At 39.0% G+C, this 24,689-nt stretch overlaps 1 protein-coding gene across 1 annotated transcript in view; it reads left to right on the forward strand.

The window, feature by feature from the left end:
- Positions 1-12,568, forward strand: part of prrg3 (proline rich and Gla domain 3) — a 19,458-nt gene extending 6,890 nt beyond the window's left edge. The window contains exons 2-4 of the mRNA XM_033030438.1: positions 1,951-1,997; positions 4,401-4,561; positions 9,197-12,568. Coding sequence (XP_032886329.1) covers positions 1,955-1,997; positions 4,401-4,561; positions 9,197-9,754 — 762 coding nt within the window. The 5' untranslated portion in view covers positions 1,951-1,954 and the 3' untranslated portion in view covers positions 9,755-12,568. The remainder of the gene's footprint in view (positions 1-1,950; positions 1,998-4,400; positions 4,562-9,196) is intronic.
- The last annotated feature ends 12,121 nt before the right edge of the window (positions 12,569-24,689 follow it).

The raw sequence follows: 24,689 nt of genomic DNA on the forward strand, positions 1-24,689 counted from the left end.
CTCTCCCTCCCTCCCTCCCGCTCGCTCGCTCGCTCTCCCTCCCTCCCGCTCGCTCTCCCTCGCTCTCGCTCACCCTCTGTCTTGCGCCCTCTTCCTCTGTTTCGTGCCCTCTGTCTCGGGCTCTCTCTCCTTCCTTCCTTGTTGTTGGTACTAACTTTGTAGGTATATGGCCTGCTGAGAGCCCTTATTCTCTGTCTTTCAGTGGGTGGTTTTGCTACGCATTCTCACAGCTTATTCTTAAAATAATACTGTACTTCAGGCAATATATACCCATTCCTGGAAACAATTTATGATAAGCTTGCCTGTCAATTTTAACATCATGTTGATGACTCTGACATTCACGATCATGAGGTTAGAGAGGCAGGTCAGGGTGCAGATCAACTCCAGCCTCCCAGGCAACCTTAATCCATAGCAACTCACCTACTGGCATGGGCCAACCTAAGCATGGGACTATTGGATAACCTCTTATATCTATACATAACTAAAACTCTGATCTTGTGCACTTCCGGTTTGCACAGTTTTGCTATTTGTGCAAAACTGTACGCTATAGCTCTATGATTCTTCGCCAGGCTACTCACCATTCTCCTGTGTTGCGAGTGCAACACATTTCATTCAGATCGGTTGTATATGGTAATAGTTATCGAGGTTAAAAAATCTTAAAAACCACGTGTGTGCAGATCCCTTCAGTCAGCGCCATGCAAATTGGTCTCTTCTCTTGTCAGTCAATGCCACGGCAGGGATGACGACGCCCCTTCCTGCCCCACCGGCGGTGGCCTGTCCCACCTCACTCACAAACACTCCCCTCCTCACAGTAACTTGTCTTATCGTCTCCCCCACCACCAGCGGCAACCGCAGCGGGGGGGGGGGGGTTTCAGTGGAGGCCCTGGTCCCGTCTCTATCTCCCTCATCAATCACCCTCTCCCCCGCCCGCCCTCTGCAACAATGGCGGTCCCGTCTACCCGTCCCCCTGTCTCCGCTGCCACCGTTGCGGTAACTCGCCCTCAACGGCCTTCTCGGAGGAGATCTTCTCCACCAGCTCATCGAAACTCTTACTGTGTTAGAGGCCGGAAACGTTCCCGATGTTGGGAGAGTCCAGAACCAGGGGCTACTATTTAAGAATAAGGGGTAAGCCTTGTAGAACGGAGATGAGGAAACACTTTTCACACAGAGAGTTGTGAATCTGTGGAATTCTCTGCCCTAGAGGCCGGTTCTCTGGATACTTTCAAGAGAGAGGGGCCGAATGGCCTACTCTTGCACCTATTGTCTATTGTCTATGTTTTGACAGTTTTACAGGTTATCTCAGCAATGTATTGCACCATAAAGACTTTGATTCCATGGATTTCAGGTGGGTCCTTGTGATATATATACTAATGCTAAAAAGAATGTTACCCACCCACTACACTGTACTCTTGCTATTCCATTTCGCAGTCTGATAGGATTTGGCAATTTATTAAGTTGCAATCAAAAAATCGTGAACATTTTTCTGTTTGCAAACCTTCTGGAGTATGGAATGGATTTAATACCTTTGCTTTTTATCTTCAATTGTTTTTTGTGTTGCATCTACTTTTGAACCCCTTGTTCTTCTAAATATTTTAACACAGGATAATGATTTAGCCTAATGATTTCTTATTTATAACTGAGCTCTAGTTGTAAATCAGTTTTCAAATACTTGTCTAAAATTTACAAACAGTCATTCTTCCTCTGCGGTGGCAACTGAAATGGGAAGAATAAATCAAAGTTTTAGTGAACTGTTATTAACTTACTCTTCCTGTCACTCAATTTGCTCCAGGTTTTAAGTACTGATACACACTCCAGTGTAAGTCACCTTGGAAGGTTTGTTCCAACTGTATATATAATGTTGTGTACAGTTGGAGCAAGTCTCCAGTATTTCAGTTCAATTAAGGAAAGTAAGCTAGGTGAAAAAAATAATAACTTTTGTCTTATTGACAGGCATATGTGTTCTGCCCAGGGAGGGAACTACTCCAGGCCAGCAAGAAGTGAGTGAATCATTGATTTTATGATTTTATTTCTGATTTTTTTTAAACTGTTTCTCCTGCTGTAAAGTGTTGCCTCAAAAATTTCCAAGATTTCTTGGGGGGGAATTGACACCCTTGGTCTATTTTTAAATAACTTGTAAGAAGCATACAATGCATTTGAATCATGTAATAGAAAGCTGTACCAATATCATTATTAAACATTTCCAGACAATTAAAATAAAGCAAACTATTTTGTATGATTATATTTAGGCCTGCTTGGACAATCATGTCCAATTATGATCCCCTGATCTGATAGGTAGCGCAGATGTCTTGAAAGAGCTTCAGAGGAGGGTCATAAGAATGATACCCAACTTAAAGTACAGATAAGCACAAAAAACAGAATCTACTTCCTACTACTAAAGAATTCAGCGAAGATAATGAAGGTACTGGGTATAATTTAGGAACACTGTATTTGTATTTGCAGGTTGTTTAAATAGTTAGGTGAGTGATGACTGAAATTGTGCATACAATTACCCAAGCAAGACTAGAGTAGATTTTGGGAGGGTTCTTCTTAGATGATAATGCACCTATGCAGGGCCGGTCTTAAGCCGATTGGACCGATTGTTCCCAGTTGGGCCCCGCGAGTAAGGGGGCCCCGCGCCAGAGTAATCTACTCTTCGGCAAGGGTAGATCAATTGGGCCCCGCAACTCCTAAGGCCGGCCCTGCACCTATGGACCAAGTTACTGCTTCTGATGATTCATTGAATACCATTAAAAGAGAGCTAGACCCATTTCCTGCCTATGATGAAGATCATGGGATTCTAGAGATGAGTGACTTAAAAAAAAAAAGTCTTATTGTCAAATGATCTGCTGAACTAGTCTGAATCATTTAGAACTTTCTGAGTTTTTTTCTTCTAAATTGGTCCTAAGTTGTTAGTTTCTTATTTGACTGTTCTGGGCGATGTTGTGCATAGTGATATGAGGGATGGTTTGAGAGTCTGGTGTTGTGGATCATGAATTCATGACTGTCATCCAGCTGGGTGGATTAGTTGATCTTTTGTACCTATCATTTTCATTACCAAAGACTTGTCCCACCCCCATCATTCCTCCTTCTCCCTGCTCCCTTCGAGCAGAAGAAGGAAAGCACACATCCCCAAACTCGTGAACAGTTGCTTCCCCTCTTATCAGGCTTCTGAACGATCCTTCCATAAGCTAAGGTACTGATTGATTCACCTCTACCCCATTGAGGACATTGGACTTTGTCACTGGAACTGATGCGCTACAATGATGAGAATTATATTTTGCACTCTTGTTATCTTCCCCTTTGCTCTATCTATTGTACTTGAGTTTTTATTTATGTATTGTATATCTGATCTGTTTGAATAGCATGCAAAACAAAGCCCTCTTGCATGGTTCAGCCATCTACCTAAGTCTGCTTTACAGACAATAGTTTTCCTGAGGGCTCTGCTGTTCCATTTGCAGTTCTCTCGGGGTCAACAACGAAAACCAGGTTAAACCATTGATTCAAAGTACTTGATGTCTAACAATTTTTAATTTCTTAGGATGAGGATGAAATTAAAAATTCAGCATTTGCGTCTTTGTTATTATAATACCTTTCAATACTGTAATTTATCTTGGGTTATCCCATTCTAGCCATCTTGCAGTCGTACCATATGGATTAATGCAGCTAATTATCTTTTGCTTTCCCATGGAGAAACCTTCCTTTGCACTGGCATCTCCACCTCATCACAATGAATTTGTAATTCAAACTTCAGTGAGCAATGGTACTGGTTTAACCCATGGGATCATGAGCCTGACCAGAAATGCCGAATGTTTGATATATTTTACATAAAAATGTGCCCTTGCTAGTTTGCTGTTACCGTGAAGGTTCATGATGAAAATGGTGACCTATTTTCTGTTTCAGATAGCAATTGATCAATTCTAAACTACTTATCATTTAGTGTGTTTAGCTGTATATTGTTCACAGAAAATTAACTTTGCTTACTTCAATAGACCCAATTGGGTTCTTTAAAAAGCTACTCCCTCAAACTATAAAGATAATTTAAAAAAATAGTCAGGCCATTGGAATATCTTAATTGAAGGTTACTCCTCGATCCATATCGTGAGTTTCAGCTCTGGTTCTTTTTTGATCAGTGCATAGGTGTCCTTTTGCAGTATTTCCTTTTGTCTTCCTTCACAAATGGCAATCTCAATGAATTGTTTGGTCATAAATAGAAATTTACAAGATTTAGCAGAATTGTGATTTTTATGATTCTAGAATCTGAGACCATTAACTTTTCCCATTAATTTGAAATTGCACATTGCTGCACATTATTAATTGTGTTTCTTTAGGTATTATAATTTTTTCTTAAAGATATTCAGAAATGTACCAACAAGGTTTAAATATTTTCATTGCCCCTGTAGTGTTTCTTACATCCAAAGATGCCAACTCCATCCTGAAGCGGTTTCCAAGAGCAAATGGTTTTCTAGAAGAGATTCGGCAAGGCAGTATTGAACGGGAATGTAGAGAGGAGATTTGTGTCTATGAAGAGGCAAAAGAAGTGTTTGAGGATAAAGAGAAAACGGTGAGGATATTCTTCCGAGTTCACTCCTTAATTTGTTGGTAAAGTATACATAACTTTAATGTGCACCACCTTATTGTGTATATGCTATTACGACTTCCACTGCGATTAAATGTCATCCCTGAGCATTTGGAAGATTCGCCACTGTGAATATACGAATATGAACAGAACTATTTGGTGCTAATCTACGTAGCAGTTGAAGTTCTTCGAGAAATACGTTCCAGAATCAACAAATATCATAATTACGAGAATATCGGCCAGATTTAGACTAATGATGTATCTATCTAAAAGTAAATCAAAAGTAAATCACTTTGCCCAGCCTTTCCTGAAGTTAGTGTTTTTGCACAACATGAAGGCACTCATTCGAATCTGCATGTAATTCTATTGCATCTGATCCTAAAATTGTTCTTGGTCATTTGTGCATTAGGAGCACTTGTGCATGGAATTTTCTGGAAGCATGCACAACTGGTCCCCAATGTACATCTTGATGGCATTTGTCTTAAATTCAATATGGCCACTGTTCCAAAGCAGATGTCACTAGAAGGTCTCATGAGAGAGTTCTCCTGCAACCAAGTTACTTTACAGGATTTTACCAACGCCTTCACTCCAAATTCCCCCTCTTCATGATGTGTAGATACCCTTGACCCTTCATTATCAAAAGCCAATCTAATCGTATTCCCAATCATCATCCCAACCAAGTGCTTTTTTTTCCAAATCCCCGATGATCAGTGCTGAATCGCATACCCCTGATGACTTGACCTGACCACTACGCCTCTGATCCTTTACAGTTGAAGGTTTGACCTTGCCACCTTTTTACCCATTTCCCCAATCTCTGCTATATCCCTGTCCCTTCCATTTGTATCCCTCCATTTTCCACCACTAACTCCATGGCATCAAATGAATCCACCTTTTAAGAAACACAAGAATTTCTTGATATCAGCCTTATTTTTTTACAACTGTGAATGACTAACTAAGTATGGAATAATATAATACTAGACAACTGGCATAATTACGGACTTGTGTAATGACTAAAGAGAAATTCTGGTAATGGGGAAGAATACAAAGAAAACCAAATGGAAATAAATGTGTTGTTAAAACTACAAATGAAAAGAAACCTGAAAAAGGTAACAAAATGATCATTAATGAAAATCTAAAGTATTTTAATGAAACAAGATTGGACTGTTGTAATGTTGCTGCTTGAAAATTCAATGTTGATTGTGTAAATTAAATAAAGACATGGCGAACCACTTAAATAATTAACTTGTGGAATTATTGACTGTCTAGGAAGATGTTAAATGACGTCTCAAGGTGATCGTGTGTAGGGTCTCAGCAAGAGTTTATAACAATAAAGTGAATAATGACACCAGAAAATATATATCCCATGGAACCATCTCAATGTTTTAAAATAAGTAGGTGAGGGCATTGTAATGTTCTATATAATTAGAACATTTGCAAATTTTCTTGATTTGGGAAGTATTAAATTTGGATTGAAAATTGTGCATGTCACTGGTATTTAAAATAAGGTAAGCAGCGGAGGAAACCAGAAAATTAAAGATCAGAAAGATGAACATTTATTATCAAGATATTACTAGAATAATTAATTATGGGATTGAGTTAATATGTTTGGAATTTTTTCACTTGACTAGAGGGATCCATCATGCATTTGTATGAAATAAGGTGTGCCTGATGAACCTTTCATTTTGAAGAGTTAATTAAAGTGTGAAATCAGAATCCAGCTCGTGCCACATGGCCAGCTCGTGCCACATGGCTTATTCTTTACATTGCCTAATATGGTTCTTATGATCATTCTGGAATATTTTGTTAAAGGAAACCGCCTTGAAAACAAGCATTTTCACTATCTTGTTTATTACTTGAACTGTTCTGTTCTTGAAATAACAAGCTTGATCTTATCTTACAACCTGTCCTGTAGTTAACATGAGATTTTTTTTGAATGCACAGAGTCTTTAGAGATTATGCTGCAACTATTAAGTACCATATTTGAATGAGGGCGATTGATAAAATGGTTTTGAGGGAACTTTGCATTAAACATTTCTGAGTGATTGAAAATAAAAAAACCCAGCAAATTCTTGAAATATAAGATATTCAGGAATTCCTGTATGATATTTAGTACAAGGTTAAATGTTGAAATGATATCACCAGATACAGAATTGTTTTCTCTTTGGACATATTACACTTGGCAATAAAAACTGGAATTTCTGCACGGTTACTGGGTACTCCTATTATATCACATTTCTGTGTTCTAAATGGGATGGTGACAAATTTTCCCATGCAATTCACTAAACCGTGAATACTATGCCTTCCCTGGGTGGGCAGCTTGGTTAAATAATCAGCACGGTGTGTCGTATCCCCCCCCCCCCCCCCCCCCACCCACCCACAACTCCATACACAAAGGTATATAGAAAGATACGAGTTTTACAGCCTATTAAATATTTTTGGAATTAAACACTCTTGGAAGAATGTTATGTGGTCATGTCACAAAGCTCCAACCAACAGTAATCAGATGTAGACAAAAGTGCTGGAGAACCTCAGTGGGAAAATTTCTCCAGCACTTTTGTCTACCTTCAATTTTTCAGCATCTGCTGTCATGCTCTTAACTTTTTTTGCCATGGGAAACTTTTACATCCACCTGAGAAGGCAGAACAGGGGCTCGATTGGCATTAACAGTGGTCTCCTACCTTCAACATCTGGGGTCCCACTTCCCAGATATTCAACTGAACTTGCTGCACAAATACCATGGCAACAAAGAACTGGTCAGAGACTCAGTGACATGAAGATGGGCTTGACAATGCCAACATTATGAACTTTCAAATATATTTTTGATTGCCATTTTATACCAAAAGCAACAGAAAACAGCAAGATGTGGTGCCTTATCTTGCCTAGCAAATTGAATTCCATTCCAATCAACGCGCATGTTTGTTTCTTAATGCTACAGTTCAAATAAACATGTTGTTGCTTTTTGATTCGCATAAAGTACGTTCACACAGTCAGCTTTTCTTCAGTCATTGAAATGCTATTTCTGTGCATGCACTTATGGAGGGAAAACAAGTCTGATTGCATCTCTGGGGAGAAAGGGGTTGGGGAGGGATGGTGGGGAGAGATGGTCACACTATAAGCCACATGTACCAGGAAGCTGATCGGTGAAATTTTGGGTCTTTGCATGTCACTCGTTTTATTCCCTCCTATCTCATTTTAAGTCTTGAACACATTTTCCTCCATGTTTTATATTCCCCCTTGGATCTTCACTCTTTGATTAATAAGGACCTTTCAAGTGTGGGCAAGGGGTCATGATTTTTTGTAAGATCCTCATGAGCCAAGAGGAGCTGAGGATCCTGTGGGACAATATGCATGCCTGAAAGATGTCCCTCCTTAATATTTTGGACACAGAAACAGGATCCCATTCTCCTGTTCGATGAAGATCTGTTTAGTGCAGCAACAAACAGGGCACAAATAGCAATGTTGCCTCTTCTCTATCACTTGTGTAATCCAATGATTACTTTGGGTAGAAGAGTCAGGGTAATGTCAAATCCACTAATACTTATGTCTTTGGCTCATTGGTGGCTTAGGTGGGAATTTGTCACCAACAGATTTTAGAGTTTATTGGTGAAAATGGCAGTGATGCATGTGGGAGAGGAATGTATTGATGAATTGTGAAGGTTAGCACAGTTTGTAGCAAAGGAATATGAAGATATAGGATTGTGGGCAGTACAAAGAGGTGCGATTTGTAAATATTGATTTTAGTATTGAATAATTTTTAAATAAAATTCAAATGAAAACCTTTTACATGCATCATATATACATATGTTAATATTGACTGATGATGATAAATATCTTATGATTTTACTACTGGTCATTAACGCTGGTCATTACTACTGGTCATTAACTTGCCTCCTGACATCCTTGTGCCTGTTGGTGAAAGGATTAAAACAGGAGTGTGATGGAAAACTCCCCACTTTCTTCGATGACTGCAGCTCTGACAACACCGAACAAACTAAACACTTTGTAGAAGAAAGAAACCTGCTTTTCAGATCACAACTCAACATTAATTTCGCCCCAACTGGTGCACAGTGGCAGCACTGTGTACCATTTACAAAACAAGCTGCAGGTACTTGCATAGGCTACTCTGATAGCATCTTCTATCCCATGGTCTCTACCAGGAAGAAAAGGGCATCCCGTGCATTGAAACCCCACGGTTGCAGGTTTCCCTCCAAGTCGCACATCCCAATGTAGAAAGAAATTGATCTTTTATTGTAGCTGTCTAGATCCTGGAATTTTCTCCCGAACAGCATTATAATAGTACCTATGCAGCTATGGAGGAATTTACTGTGAAAGAATCAACCAGTAAAGGAACACTCGTGAAGTATTCTGTGCAGCCTTGGGAGGGTTTATTGGCTGACTATCTTTCCTTTGCTTTGGGAAGGGGGTGTTATTTTGCAGTATTATCAACTCTGATTAAAACATTACTGATGCAAATAAAACATAATTCACATTTGGCATGATATGTGAGTGAGATTATCTGGATTTGTAATAAAATACAGTAAGTAGTTACTGTAATATCTGAATGGTGAAACTTGGGTCTGGTTTCACATCTGCATATTTTTCCTGTTTTTCTTTAAACAGATGGAATTCTGGAAGGAATATAATAAAAATCCGTACACAACTCCAAGCAACAATTCTGGTCTCCGTGTAGAGCGCACTGATGCAATCTATGTTGTCGTCCCTCTCCTGGGTGTAGCACTGTTAATTGTTATTGCACTCTTTGTGATCTGGAGATGCCAGCTGCAAAAAGCAACTCGACGCCGGCCAACGTACTCTCAGAGTAGGTACCTGACAAGCCGCACAACACGAAGTCTCCCTCGCGTTCTTGTGCATCGGGAGACGCCACATGCTCAGACAGACCCATCTCATCATGAGCATCAGAGTACCAGGCTCACTTCAGACCCTAGTGAGCCCAGTGGGCAGCCATCAAATAGAAATCTGTATGCGCAGGAACAATCTGCGTCTGTGTCTTCGAGACTGTCCAATGCAACCCCGCCACCTTCGTATGAAGAGGTTACTGGACATGTTGAAAGCAGTGGGGAGGAGACAACTACGCCATACAGTGATCCACCACCAAAATATGAAGAGATTGTTGGAGTACATCCGGCTGTATCACGGCAGAATATCATAAACAAATAACTGGCTGGTGATCTAATGGAAATGACTGATTCAGTGATGGTAGCATGCTGAAGTAAGAGACCTCCTGCTTTGAGACAACTGTCTACCTTTTACTACTTGGGTAAAATTTACTTCCAGAACACACATGTTCAGGTGGCCCATTGAATTTGAGTAAAGCAGAGGCATAGTACAATGAGGTCGGTAAAGCTCTGAATAAAATTGGATTATACTGCATCATTCTAGTTGAATACCTTGCAGAGACTATTCCAGTTTATTATGTAGGGTAAAGAAGGTGTTTAACCTGCTGTATGTGAAAATACACAACTAAAGCTAAATTCAAAGTAGTTGGAATCAGTAGTGTAACTATTTGTTACCACTGTGGTGGTAAATAACAAATTGATATACGATGTATGTGATCCTATTTCTTTGTTAATTCAGTACCACTGCCAGTTATGTCACATTTTCATTTTTACTCAAAGGCTTCTACCCAAGCATGAAGAGTAAAAGATGTAGGATTCCTAAAAGATGCAGTGGCCTTGCTTAGTACTTGTTTGGGATTTGCAATGTAATTTTTTAAAAAAGCACAGAAGAGAAGGTATGCCTTGTAAGCAGACTACTGCCTCCTCAGTTTGTACTTGAAATAAATTTCAGGGAATGGGACAAAAGCTCCCATATCTGGCATTTCTAAAACTTGTTGCTGCCATCAGATTATGTGGTACCAGAACCACCCCACCCCCACAACCCTCCCAATATCAGATCAGGGGGAATTTTCTCTCTGATCAGCTATGTTTTGAAGTTCAGGAAAAAAAAATATGGGAGCTGTTTGAAAGCTCTCAACTTGGTTTTTAGCGTGATTAGCGATTTATCAATTTGGCAGGTACAATGTGCATGATTGATGTGCTGTTTGAAAAGTAATTTACTAGTGAATTGGATGTCTAAAGAAATTTTATTTTTTTTATTGAAAGAGTAAACCATTTCAAATTTCTTTAGGCTGCATTTTCATTGAACTAAAAAACTGAAAGTGCAAGTGTCTGCTTATTAAGTTGTAATTGGAACAGTTGATTGCATGTTTGGAAGAGGTGATATTGATTTTCTACACCTGTTCTGTACAATATTTTGTTGCTGGAAATAATAGAAACAAAGTCAATCTTTACTGAGGTGATGCCCAATTTTTCCATAAATTATTATACAGGAATTCTAATCTTTTTTTAGCTCATGAAAGGGTTGACAGTTCTCATATATGGACCAGTGATATTTGTTAGTTTGGTCTAATGGATTATGTTTGAAGGGTTATTAATCTGTTTTGCCAATTGCATTACGATTTTTGACATAAGGTCACTTACCCAGATTTTAATCAATGGAAGGGTTATCTGTAATTTAGGATAATGATTACTTTTCCTTTGATATGTATTATTGAAACTTTGAAAAGGTTCTTGCCACCCAAGGTTCATGTTCTGTGTTTTCTTTCGCCCTACAATGCTGTTCTTGATGTTGTTCAACTACTGATGATCACAGATTGAGTTTCTGAGCATCTTATTAATGAAATGTATCGAATTTTTGGATTGTATTCAAATTGGAAGTTTCAGCACCAATAGCAAAAACACAGTAATTTACATTTAAATTAAAATTTATATCTTTGAATCCCTTCACAGCACGGCCACCCTTCTCCATAGCGGCTACTTTTTTTTTTTTTTTTGGACACTACAAGATCCTGCACTTTTTCTGGCTTGAATTTGTTATCCTGTGCGTTCACCTGCTTGCCCTCACTCTCTTTCAAGCATCTGACTGCATCTTTACTCATCTAGATTACATACTTTGGAATTTTGACTTTTCGCTTCATGTTATTCCTTGCTTTCTTAGAGATGGATTTTAGGGCAATTCTAAAGGTTGTAAGTAGGGATGATTGCAAAACATTGAGTCTTAGTCATACAGCTGGGAAAAAAACAGACTATTAGGCCTACTACTAGTTAGCCTATCTTTATTAATCCCATTTTTCAGCACACATCCTTCTATGCCTAGATAATTTAAATGCTCAATTAGACACTTAAATGCTGTCATTGTCTCTGCTTCCAACACTAGACATTTGTAACAGCAAATGAGTGGACATTCACACAAATGGGTTAATTGGCACTAGCATGCCACAATATAAGGTAATGACCATCTCCAACAAAAGAAAATCCATTCTTGCCAGGCAAAACATTTTCATTGTTGCATCTTCAAGCAGAATCGCAACAGGATTAACTGCATAAATACTGTGCCTATGAGAGCAGATCAGAGGCTGGGTATCTTGCAGTCTTTGCCTTACCCCCTGACATCCCAAAGTCTTTCCACAATCTACAAGGCACAAATCAAATTGGAATACTCTGCCTGTCCAGTGCAGTTCCAACAACAAATGTGACACCATGCAGGATAAAGCAGTCTGCTTTGTTCCTCATCCACTATTCCAAACATTCATTGCCTCCATTGGTGGCACATAATGATTAAGGTGAGTACCATCTACAAAATGCACTGTAGTATCTAACCTACACTATTCTGACAGTACCTCCCAAACCCATGATCTCTACCAGAAAAAGAGGTAAAGACAACAGTGCATGGAACACCACTAACTGAATGTTCCCCTCCAAGTCATGCTGCATCTTGAGACCAATTAACAATTGGAACTATATCACTGTTTCTGCTCAATGTTGCTGGAACTCTTTTTCAGTAGCAGTCAGTGTATCTTCATCAGAAGGACACAGCAGGTGCTAATCACCATCTTTTGAAGAGCAATTATTGATTGGCAATAAATACTGCATTGTCTGTTATATGCAATTCATGAAAAACGAATAAGTAAAATATTGGTAATTTTGGCTTGTTGCTTCGCCATTGAGCCATCGGGAACGGGTCTTTTGCCTGACCCACACCGACCATCAAATGGTCACCGTCAAAAACCACATGTATCCTCGTGTATCCCCATCAACTGCCTTCTTATTCTTTGACCACCCATCTAGTGGGGGCAATTTAGAGTACCCAATTAAACTACTAACTAGCATGTCTGTCATGTGGCAGGAAACCCAAGTGATCACAGAGAGAACATGCAATCTCTACATAGAGAGAACCCAAGGTCAGGATCATACTTTTGATCCATGGAGCTGAGAAGATGCAGGTTTTATCTAATTAAACTCTAATAATAATAATAATAAATTTTATTTATGGGCGCCTTTCAAGAGTCTCAAGGACACCTGAAGTACATTCTCTCTACCCCCCCCCCCCCCCCCCCCCCCCCCCCCCAACTTAAAATGCTGAAATATAAATGCAAGTTGTTGCAATTATGAGGGTTCACAAGCAATATATTTTAGGTTTCTTTTTAATGGGTGATGTTTTTGGTTTAATTTCAGGTCATTCACGATCATTTTCTCGTGTAGATCTTGCTTGTCCTGTGCAACTACTTTTAATTGCATGTTCAAAAGTCTCGAACAGCATTCTTGATCAGGTAGAGGAGAGATTCAATAATTATGGAAAACTGATAACTGTATACATATAAAACCCTCATGCACTGTACTTTGTACAGGCAGTCCCCAATTGCATAATGTACCCTTTCCTCAGAACTCTCTGCAAACTGAATTTTCTATAAGACAAAACTAATAACAACCCTAACTATGATATTGATTCCTTAATTGGTAGGCTTCTGAGGAGAGATTGAGTAGCCACAAATGGCATTTTTGGGGTCAAAGACTATCCTTCCCATCCTGCCTTTCTTGGTTTATTTTGTAGGTCAAACTCCAGTACCAGAGATGGAGCAAAGGGGAAGATGCAGTGCAAAATATGGTCCTCAGCATTGTAGCGCATAACTGCTACCTCTCAGCAGCATATGAAAATAGAGCATGTTCACATGAAAGTTGACTCTAAATGGCAGCTTTTTGCTAAACAACCAGGACTGCAGAAGCAGATAATTATTAGAAAGACTTCTTTTTTTCAGTCACCGGTACAAATTCTCTTCCCTCACCACTGACTTCATGCCTTTCTTTGATGACCATCTGAATCTTAATTGGGTTATGTTTAACTCAACAGAGTTGAATCTCGAATTCCAGGACCATCAATTTCCATGTTATATTGCTTGACTGTGGTCTTGAAGACATTCACCTGCTGCCAAAACTCTTATCCATCCCTCTGTTAGCTTCAGATTTACTATTCCCAACATAGTCCAGGCAGACCTCCTTTGTTCTACTTTCTGCAAATACGATTTTCTGCATCAAAACCTTAATTGCCACTTTCATCCATTATCCATCACCTCTCTGCTTGATCACTTCATTGGCACCAAAGAAACAATACTTTTGTCTTCAAAACCCTCTGTGGTTTCACCCCTTCCTATTTCAGTAATCTTCGATTTTCAAACCCTCAGATATCCAGTCTCCAATGATTTTAATTCCACTGTTGATGGCATTGCTTTCAGTTAATATCCTAAGTTCTGAAATTCCCTCTTGGAATCTTTTTCACTTTTCCCTATTATGACCCTCCCCACAAGCACCTTTATTTAAGACGTGTCACCTGGAATTAAATCTGATTATTTTGGCTTCGCATTTTATTGTGAGGTATGTTGGGATATGTTTGCTATATAAAGTACAGTATATAAATTGAAGCTCCTGTTATTCTAAGATTGTATTATACAACCTGATTTAGAAGACATTTGGAGTAATTATATTGAAAGACACAAATGTATAAAGATTTAGGTAGATTCCAAGAGGTTATTTAGAGAGTGTAGGGCAAAAGGTCTTAGTATAGGAGATTGACTATTTAAAACATAAACAATCTTTATCCAGAGATTTTTTAATATTTTAAATTATTTTCCTTGAAAGTATATGTGTGGTTGATTATAAACTATTTTCAAGACCGAGGCTGATGCACTTTTGACAATCAAGGGTGAAGAAGATGGAGAATCAGTCAAAACTTTATGGAATAGCAGATACGCCCAAGGGTAGTATTGGAGCAGCATATTTATTACTTTAGTAGTGTGATCTATCCACATCTGGGGCTGGAGACTCACGCTGGTGGATCAGAGTTTTTAATTAATTTGGTTAATAATTTGACAGCAAATGTGCAAAGAGTGAAGGTGATATCATTGAAGAAAGGGAGCAAGCTAATGAAACATAGAATTGCTTAATCTTGCTTTACTTATGCACTTATTTACTTTCAACCAGAGGCATAATGGACAAATCATACACCTTTGTTAGTCTTCAAGGATTTGAACAATGGGATACCCGATCATTTGTGTTTATTTTGTGTACATTTGTGTGTACAACGCACACTGATATCTTGATTATATTTGGCAGCAGCCATTCTTGAGTTAGGCCTTCTATTTTGCCTGGAGTTTTGAGTGTTCAGGAAGACATCTACGTTTAGCTTTCATTCACACAGAAAAGTGGTATGTATCTGTATCAATTTTCTCCTGTTCAATTGAATTTGAGGATCTTTCTACAATTCAATTTTTAGAATTTAACTATATTGATCAGCCCAACTAAATACAATATATTTGGGTAGAATAGAACTCTTAAGATTCACACAGGTTCTCCATTTTGAAAAGTATTGGAATCCAGGAAAATATTCAAGCAGTTTTGTGCCCCAATTTTTAAAAGTAGATTTTGCTTTGATGTGGATCATATTACATTTTGCACAAAATAATGATCAACAAAACAATGTTGGTACTGTGTATTAACAAATACTTTCAGACAAATCAATTGCTATGTTCCATTCTCTGCAGCACATAGTAGTGTCCTTAAAGAAAAACATTTGCTCTGACGTAAGTATTGAACATATTTATTAAATCCATCCTACAGTATGATTGACAAAATCCCAGAGCTGCTCTTCTTAATGACTGAAATCCTAACATTATCTTGCAACTTGTAGCAACTCTTCAGTTTTAAGTCTATTATATTTATTCCATACAGTGGTCAAGATAAGTTTATTTCTAATGCAGTATCACTGTAGTATTCCTGCAGAAGGAAGCCATTGAGTAGCAATGTTACAACATTTTGAGATTTTAAAAATCAAGTCTGCAATTTATCCCACCAGATAAAGCATAAAAAGAAGTTTAGTTTGACACCTAATTCACTTTCATATCTTCAGTATTAAAAAAGTTATGGCCATTTTCATACTCGGTAATTAGCATCTTGTTCCCTATTGCTTTTCCATTGACTTAACACAAAAGCTGTGATCGAGGACAGTCAAAAGCCATAACTTTCTTAAAAATTTAGAGAACTGAATGAAAATTTCAGTTATTATAGATTGAAGCATTCTGAAACAAATATAAAACATCTTACTTGGATAACCTGAAATTAAACCATATGATTAGTTAATTGCCTAATTGTAGCTAATTACAGAATTGACTGTTGTGACGGAAATGGTAATAAACACCCAGACTGCCTTGAAAATTCAAAAATGTGATATTCTCAAGATCAGAACTTTAATTTTATTGTATTATATGCTGTAAGTCTGTAACAGATAGGTAAATAAATTACAATTTCTAGCAATAGACAAAGTATTTATGGAGAAGATCAGTTGCTAGCTGGTACATTGGCATATCATAATCAGTAGCATCATCATACTCCTCAGATTGTAACTAATAAGCAACTCTGTAGACCTTGTTTTTCCTCAACTTTTCAATTTTGGCATTGTAAACTACAAGTTTTTGCTCTTCAAACCATGCATGACATGCCTTTCTGCCCACTACTTTCCCATTAAGAATGTCCTGTAGATTCCATTTCTTAAGAAAAGGATATTTTTTTTAAATAGCCTAGGTATTCAAACAACAAACTAATCCCATTCACACAAGAATTCACAGTATAACATGATTTTAAAATCTCACTGTCATTAATTTATGTGCCAGATTGAAGGAATTTAATATTTAATTCCCATAAATTAATCTAAACATCCACTCAATATAATCAAATTTTATTTTATTTTTTGCACAATACATGGGACTAAAACTGATATTTAGTATATAAATATTGACTATGGGTAGACAATAACACAAAATATAGATGATTTAGATGCTCTTATGACATGATTGTCCAAAAAGAAGAGCATTTAAATCATCTTGCGAGTGGGTGTTTCTGGAATGCGATCGATTGGAACGTTGCATTTGCGGTGAATTTGAACTGCATATCGGCAGGAAAAACACTGCCGGTTCGTATAGGGGCCCAAATCACGTTTTCGCAACGTAAAATTAGATTAAAGCCATCCCAAGAAGCAAGATTATATGTAAAATAGACGACTTACCCTTTGTTTTATCTCGTTCGTGCGATCCGTCACGTTGTGGGCGTTAGAAGTAGCTTTTTATTTTAATCTAATTATTAACTTGTCTCGCGATTTAAAAAAAAAAAAAACAGGAATGGAAGTCCGATCGATTTTTCTTCAGCAGCTAGCAGTCCGAGAAAATCTGACCGACAGGCCCGTAGAAAACTGGATTTTAATCCCGCCCCCTCCCCCTCAAAGGCGCCAAAATCGCGCACACGGCCAGTGGCAGAACTTCAGTGCCACTGAAGGTAAGTTTTGTAACATCGCTACATTCAGCCCGTCTTTGTCGACCCTTTGAAAGAGATGCAAGATTTATTCACATACCTCTGCCTTTCTCCAATAGTTTGCAATTTAATTCTCTTTGTGAACAAGTCCAAGTATTAAAATTTGAGTCCACAAGACTTTTAAATCATTTGTATCAGCTATGTGTCTATGTAACTTCACGTAGTCAATATTTCACTCTCTTTAGTGCTGTTCGCTGAAATTGATTTGCTTCTAGTTAGCTATTTTTGCTTTTGAAAACTGCTTTAAACCTAATTATATTTTGATCACTATTATCCAGGTACCCTCCATGTTCACAACATGCCTTTTACTTTAACAACCTTAATCTTTAAAATAAAGTGTTTGTTTCTATATACAATCTAAGGCAGATCTGACAATACAAAGCTTGTGAAGCAAATCAAGGCCCGATTTGCTCACCACTCGCTGTAAAAGATCATACAACATCATACAACATTATTTTGAGATAAATGTGATTAGTGCAGAGTTTAACATATTGCATTGAGCATGTAAAAAGCGCTAAATAAGAAATAAACAACAAGAACATCTCCACCTTGTTTTGTTTTTTTGGTTTCCTGGCAATCGTTTTCAGTAAGATAGACACAAAATGCTGGAGAAACTCAGTGGATCAAACAGCATCTCTGAAAAAAGGAATAGGTGACGTTTCTGGTCGAAACCTTCAAACTGAATCAGGGAGAAGGGAAACTAGAGGTATGAAAAGATTCAGAACAAATCCGAGCCTGACCAATCATCAAGGAAAAGTGGAGTCCACAATGGTCCATTTTGACATCCTGCCAGTTCCACATTGTATGCCTTATGATAATTCTGGTCCTTCCGTGTATTAATTAAAAACATTTGCATAATTCTCCCAATCTGCATAAAATTGCTCCAGCTCCATATTCTTTTGAGATCTTGCTCGCTTTGACTTTGACCTCATATACATTCCAGCATTCATTGTTTCATTAATGGTGGCTATGCCATATTGCCTTGGCTTGATCTCAGATTTCCTCATGAAATGCCTACTTTTGTCTTTTAGAACACTAAAATTTATGATTCCAGCCAAACTGGCAGCTTCTGACATTTGCTCAAATGTAACAGCATGTAATGCTATAATATAAAGGTATCACATTGTTGGTATAATTACTTTTTCTTTTTACTATATTGTAACCATCACAAATTTTACCAATTCAATTTCAAAATGAAGGATTTAGCCAATTTTCAATATCAGATTATTTTACTTGGACGGTTAGGGTCTTTCATTTGTTTGAAAACAAACTACTTGTACATACCGCTTCTCCATGTACACAATGACGATGCTTTACCACTTTCCCCTCAATCGTTCTTCACTTCAAAGGCCTTATACAAACTAATCTGAATCAAACATTTATAGCATTTGTCATCTTCCGACCTCTCTAGTTTGGAATGGAAACCTTCCATGACAAAGTTAATTTCTGCTGGATTTATAGATGGAATTTCTATTCCATCTTGATTGCTTCTAAATACAATCCCTCGTATAGAAAGTAAATATAACAAGGAGAATGGGATAGTTCAAATTATTCTCTGAGCATGTCCTGATATACAGTAATGTTGACACCTTCTGCCTCCTTGAAACAAACTGTCTTTGATCCAGCCTGGTTTTGTAGATTTTGTTCTGTTGCAGGTAGCAAAACAGCTACTTTGTTAGCACAGGAAGTGGTTCTTTAGAATATTCTGAAAGCTTTTTTAGTTTAATAGAATAAAATAATAAGCTCTTCACACTTTCAGACTAAAACATCAAAACATATACATTAATGAGAATAATTCTGAGTAAGTTGTTTCAGCTTTTGATTGTTTGCCAATATTAACAGAGGGCACTTCCCGGCTACACAACTGAACACGTAGGTTAAACTGGGGCGCATTTCTTCCACAATATTTAAAACGTGCAGCAATGCATCATTTATTTTTCCACTACATCATTAGAAATTAAGTAAATCGTTGTTAATCTCTTACCTTTGGGAAAAGGGAGATCGCAGGAAAGTAATTTCCCCTTTATTTTGCATGTTCACTCAATGAAGGAATATGATTGGGACTGTAAAAGTTGCTGCAGTTTTGTTGCCAAAATATTCTCAATAATTTTGGCTGGTTCAAGCACACAATTTGTTTGGCTATTTATGAATCTGTTTGAAAATCAATGAAAAGCAATGTATTACCAAAAATATATATACTGGAATATTTTGGGTGAATCAGCTGTGATAATTTTTTCCTAATTCTCTTAGTATCACTTGATTTTCCTGAGATATGTCAACGTGTAAAAATACAAGCACATTTGCAAATTGAACGGATCGTCAGTATCATTTGGGCTTAATATTTTCTGTATTGTTGTTTTGGCATTCCTCCGACAACATTCAATGGATTTATTGCGGACAAAGTGTATTGAAAGTAAGTTCACCAAGTTTACAAGAACAACATTTATGCACATCTTCTTAACATTAGTTGGTATTGTATACAAAATAATGACTTTTCATTTTCAAAATCCTTCAGAGCTACATTATAAAATACAACACCCATAGAAACAATTTTGAAAAGATTTTTGTTGTATCAAACTTGTTCTCTTGATGTTTTAGAATGAGATGGCAATGCATTTAGAGTACAACTGCAAGTCACTACAAACCAGCAAATAAAGCACAAATATAAACATTTTTTTTCAAACATTAGTTTGATCAATGAATTTCAAGAAATGTCTAAAAGAAACAACCTGCTGATAAAATGAAACTAATCCAGAATAGACAATGAATGAATTGTGTCTTTTATTTATTTGTTAACACCAGGAGTTGAAATAAATTAATTCACACTTCACAAACTTACAACATTGCAGTATTTTGCTTTTGGGCTAAGTAGTTTATTTCATTGTTTTCCTAAAAAAGCCTTCATATTTATTTTCCCAGCCTTCAGCATTTATCGTGTAATGCCTTGGTGGAAAAAGTTACTTAAAAACAGAATTTGATCATAGGCTGTTAATCCAAAGTACCATGGCCAAAGGATATGATTGTGGCAGTTAACGCTAGCAAATTGAATGTGGAATATACAATTTGAAATGTTTTCTTTGTTTGTTGTTATTGTAACATTTCCATTGGCCATGTGGCTGCTGGATTTTCCCACTGTGCATACACAGATGTAGATTTTTGTATAGGTGGTGTATTAATAATAGTCTGAAAAAGTAAGTTCTTGCAATGTTTAGAAGGGAAATGAAAGTCTCATGTGGAATATATTTGTGATCTATATCTCAATCAGTGAGGCCTGAATTTTATTTTAGTGCCTTACTTACCTTAATGCCCCACTAAGCGCATAAACTCTGTGCTTTTGCTTCCTAAAGTGGTAGATCCCCGTAATTGAGAACATGGTGCTTTTTACTGTTTGTTGTAGATGTGTTGCATAAAATGTGACAGATTTTATTTACCACGGTTCAGCTTTATTCATATTTTATACAATGGTTCAGTAAATGCAAAAGAATAAACATTATTATAAAATTATTGTTGTCCAACTAGTCGATGAATTATCTGATCCTTGTTTAACTGGCAGAGGTATTGCATTGACAAAGATTAATATGGATCGCTGGTCGGTGCAGACTCAGTGGTCCGAAGGACCTATTTCTGGGCTGTATCTCAAGTCTACAGTCTGAAGAATTAATACAAACTGTATCAAAACACGATCTGTATAAAAGTACTAAAGAAATCTCTACCTTACGGAACTACATTCCACCTAGAATAGATGAATGTACTTGGATAGTGGAATCCAGTGGGATAAGCACAGGAATTGGACAAATTCATTTCACTTGCACTTTATGTGCAATGTGACGAATAAAACCATATTGTATTGTATTGGATACACAGATATTTGTGATGGGGGGGGGGGGGGGTTGGACAGCAGTAGAGCTGCTGACATACAGCTCCAGAGAAGTCAAGAGTGTTTTATTGTCATATGTCTCAGATGGAACAAAGAAATTCTTACTTGCAGCATAACAGAATATGTGAACATAGTACACTGAGAACAATATTATAAATGAGGAAAAAAAAAGTTCAGCTCGGCATACGTACACGTAGCAAACAATAATAGATCATGTGATTGGAGCAGAATTAGGCCATTCGGCCCATCAAGTATCCTTAGCCATTCAATCATGGCTGACCTATCTCTCCCTCCTAAGCCCATTCTCCTGCCTCTCCCCATAACCTCTGACACCCGTATTGATCAAGAATCTATCTCTCAACCTTAACTATATCCACTGACTTTGCCTCCACAGCCTTCTGTGGCAAAGAATTCTACAGATTCACCACCCTGCAATAATAATGTGCAATAAAAGTCTATGTGGTTCAGAGCTTATTTGAGGTTGTAGTGTTTAATAGCGTAAAGGCAGCAGGGAAGTACCTTCCTGATGGCAGGTGTGAAATGAGTGTGACCAGGGTGGTGTGGGTCTCTGATGATGCTAGCTGCGTTTTTGAGGCAGCGACTCTGGTAAATCCCTTTGATGGTAGGGAAGTCAGAACCCATGATTGACTGGGCAGTGCTCACAACTTGGCAGTCTTCTACCATCCTGGGCATTCAAGTTACCAAACTAGGCTGTGATGCAACCAGTCAATATGCTCTCTACATCTGTAGAAGTTCAAGAGACTCCTCACTGACATACAAAATCTCCAGAATCTTCTCAGGAAGCCAAACTAGGCTGTGATGCAACCAGTCAATATGCTCTCTGCTAGAAGTTCAAGAAAATCCTCTCTGACAAACTGAATCCCCGCAATCTTCTCAGGAAGTAGCGGCGTTGATGTGCTTTCTTTATAATTGCATCAGTGTGCTAGGTCCAGGAAAGATCTTCAGAAATATGCATGCCCAGGAATTTGAAGTTTTTGACTCTCTCCAGCATCGTCCTGTCGATATAGACAGGTTTATGGGTCCTCATCTTTCCTCTTCCAAAGTCTGCAACTAGTTCCTTGGTCTTAGTGACATTGAGAGCCAGGTTGTTGTGCTGGTACCATTTGATCAGTCTCACTTCCATACTCTGACTCATCACCATCTGTAATTCGTCCAAGTCCAACAATGGTGGTGTCATCAGCGCACTTGAAGATGAAGTTCGCACTGGGTCCAGCTACACAGTCATGAGTATAGAGTGGGTAGAGCATAGGCTGAGCACACAGCCTTGAGGTGCTCCCGTACTAATTGTTATTGAGGAAGTGTTTTTGCCAATTCGAACAGACTGGTCTGTTGATGAGGAAGTTGAGGATCCAATTGCAGAGAGATACACGGAGACCCAGTTCCGTGAGTTAGGTAACCAGCTTTAAAAAAAAAAAAATGTTTTAATCAAAAATATTTATTCAAATATTAAAATAATATATACAGTAAAAAACAAAACAGAACCCACTACCATAATACACGACAAACGATAAGCTATTATACAAATATCTTACACTCCTTGTCAAGGATGCATTCAACCACCCGCGGTGCCCAGCGATCCCGGAAATCCCCCAGGGTGCCTGTGCACCGCACGTTCCCTATCTAACACTACCCAGACATGGACGTAACCCCAGAAAAGGTGCAAGCAGCCGGCTCGGGCAGAGCCCTTTTCCACCTGGCGCCTTGACTCACGGATGGCCAGCTTGGCCAGGCCCAGGCGCAACCCATCCAGGACATCTTTGGCCCTACCCTCTCCCCTATGCACAGGGTGTCTGAAGATGAGGATGGTGGGTGAGAAGTGCAGCCAGAAGGCAAGAGGCAACCCCTTTAGATAATGGAACAGGGGCTGCAGCCTCACACACTCCATATACACATGGTGCACAGACTCTTCCAGCCCACAAAAGTGGCAGGCGGCTGGCGAGTCTGGGAACCGCGAGAGAAACAGGTTGCAGGGGACTCCTTGGTGCAGTACCATCCACCCCAGGTCCCCGATGCCTGACGTATGTGTTTTTATTGTCCAAGTGGTCCAGTGCAGAGTGGAGAGCCAGTTTGATTGCATCCTCCGTTGACCTGTTGTGGCAGTAGGCAAACTGTAATGCGTCATGGTTCTTGTTGAGATAGGAGTTGATATGCACCATAATCGACCTCTCAAAGCACTTCATCACCACGGATGTTAGTGCCACCGGTCTATAGTTGTTGAGGCATGTCACCTTGGTCTTCTTGGGCACTAGTATTATTGGTGCCCTTTTAAAGCAGGTGGGAAACAATTTTAAAAAATAATAATATTAAATGCTTTTATTCAAAATAAACAAAAATACAGAGCAGTAATACAATGAAAGCCCTGCCACAGTTGCTGAACATCCGCCTCATCCTCCAGCTTAGAGCAAAAGTCCCTTTTGGCTTTTATTGATGGCCTTGTCAAGGTTGTATCTGGACTTCTTGTATACCCCTGTGTCGCCAGGCTTGATTGCCCAGGATCTGGTCCTCAGAAGAATGTAGATCTGGTTCATCCAAGGCTTCTGGTTAGGAAACACTTGGATGTTTTTTGTTGGCATACACTCCTCCACACATTTCCTGATGAAGTCTGTCACGACTGCAGAGTAGCCATTCTGGTCTGTTGTGGAGTCCTTGAACATTGCCCAGTCTACTGACTACAAGCAGTCCCGCAGTTGCTCCTCTGCATTCTCTGACCAGCTCTGTACAGTCCTCATCGCTGGGGGTGCGTTCTTCAGTTGCTACCTATATGCAGGAAGAAGTAGCACAGCTGAATGGTCGGATATCCTGAAGCGAGGGAGAGGGATGGTGATATGCATCTTTGATGGTCATATCGCAGTGGATAAGGGAGTTTCATACTCTGGTGCTGCAGAAAACGTGTTGGTGGTAGGGAGTGGTTTCTTCAGGTTGGCTTTGTTGAAGTCCCCTGCTATGATGGTAAAGACTTCGGGGTATGCTAACTGATGTTTGTTCACCACGGTGTTCTGATCCAGTGCTTGACCCACTGCCTGGGGTGGGATGTCAACCGAGTCAGGATGATGGAGGTGAATTCCCTCGGGAGGTAGAAAGGGTGACACTTCACCGCCAGATGTTCCAGGTGTGGGAGCAGGAGTTAGACAGAACTGCCACGTCTGAGCACCACCGAGAGTTCATGAGGCAGATGACCCGCCTCTCCCTTTCCCGATGCCTGGATTCGATCCATACAGGCTGGATGGCTGCGTCTGGGGAGCTGGGGGTGAGCCATGTCTCTGTGTAACAGAGCACACAGCATTCCCTCAGCTCCCTTTGGTAAAGCAGCCTTGACCTTAAGTCCTCCGCTTTATTTTCCAGTGACTGAACATTAGCGAGTAGGATGGTCGTTGGCCCCTGCGCTTCAGTCTGACTTGTAGTCCTGCCGGTCGGTGATACAATAGAAGCCTCCCCTGTGTTTCCAGGTACTGTACTCTGTTCTTGCGACCCTCCGCGAGGTCTGTGATTCCTCTGCGTTCAG

The sequence above is a fragment of the Amblyraja radiata genome, chromosome 12 (assembly GCF_010909765.2).
Source record: "Amblyraja radiata isolate CabotCenter1 chromosome 12, sAmbRad1.1.pri, whole genome shotgun sequence".
Taxonomy (NCBI): Eukaryota; Metazoa; Chordata; class Chondrichthyes; order Rajiformes; family Rajidae; genus Amblyraja; species Amblyraja radiata.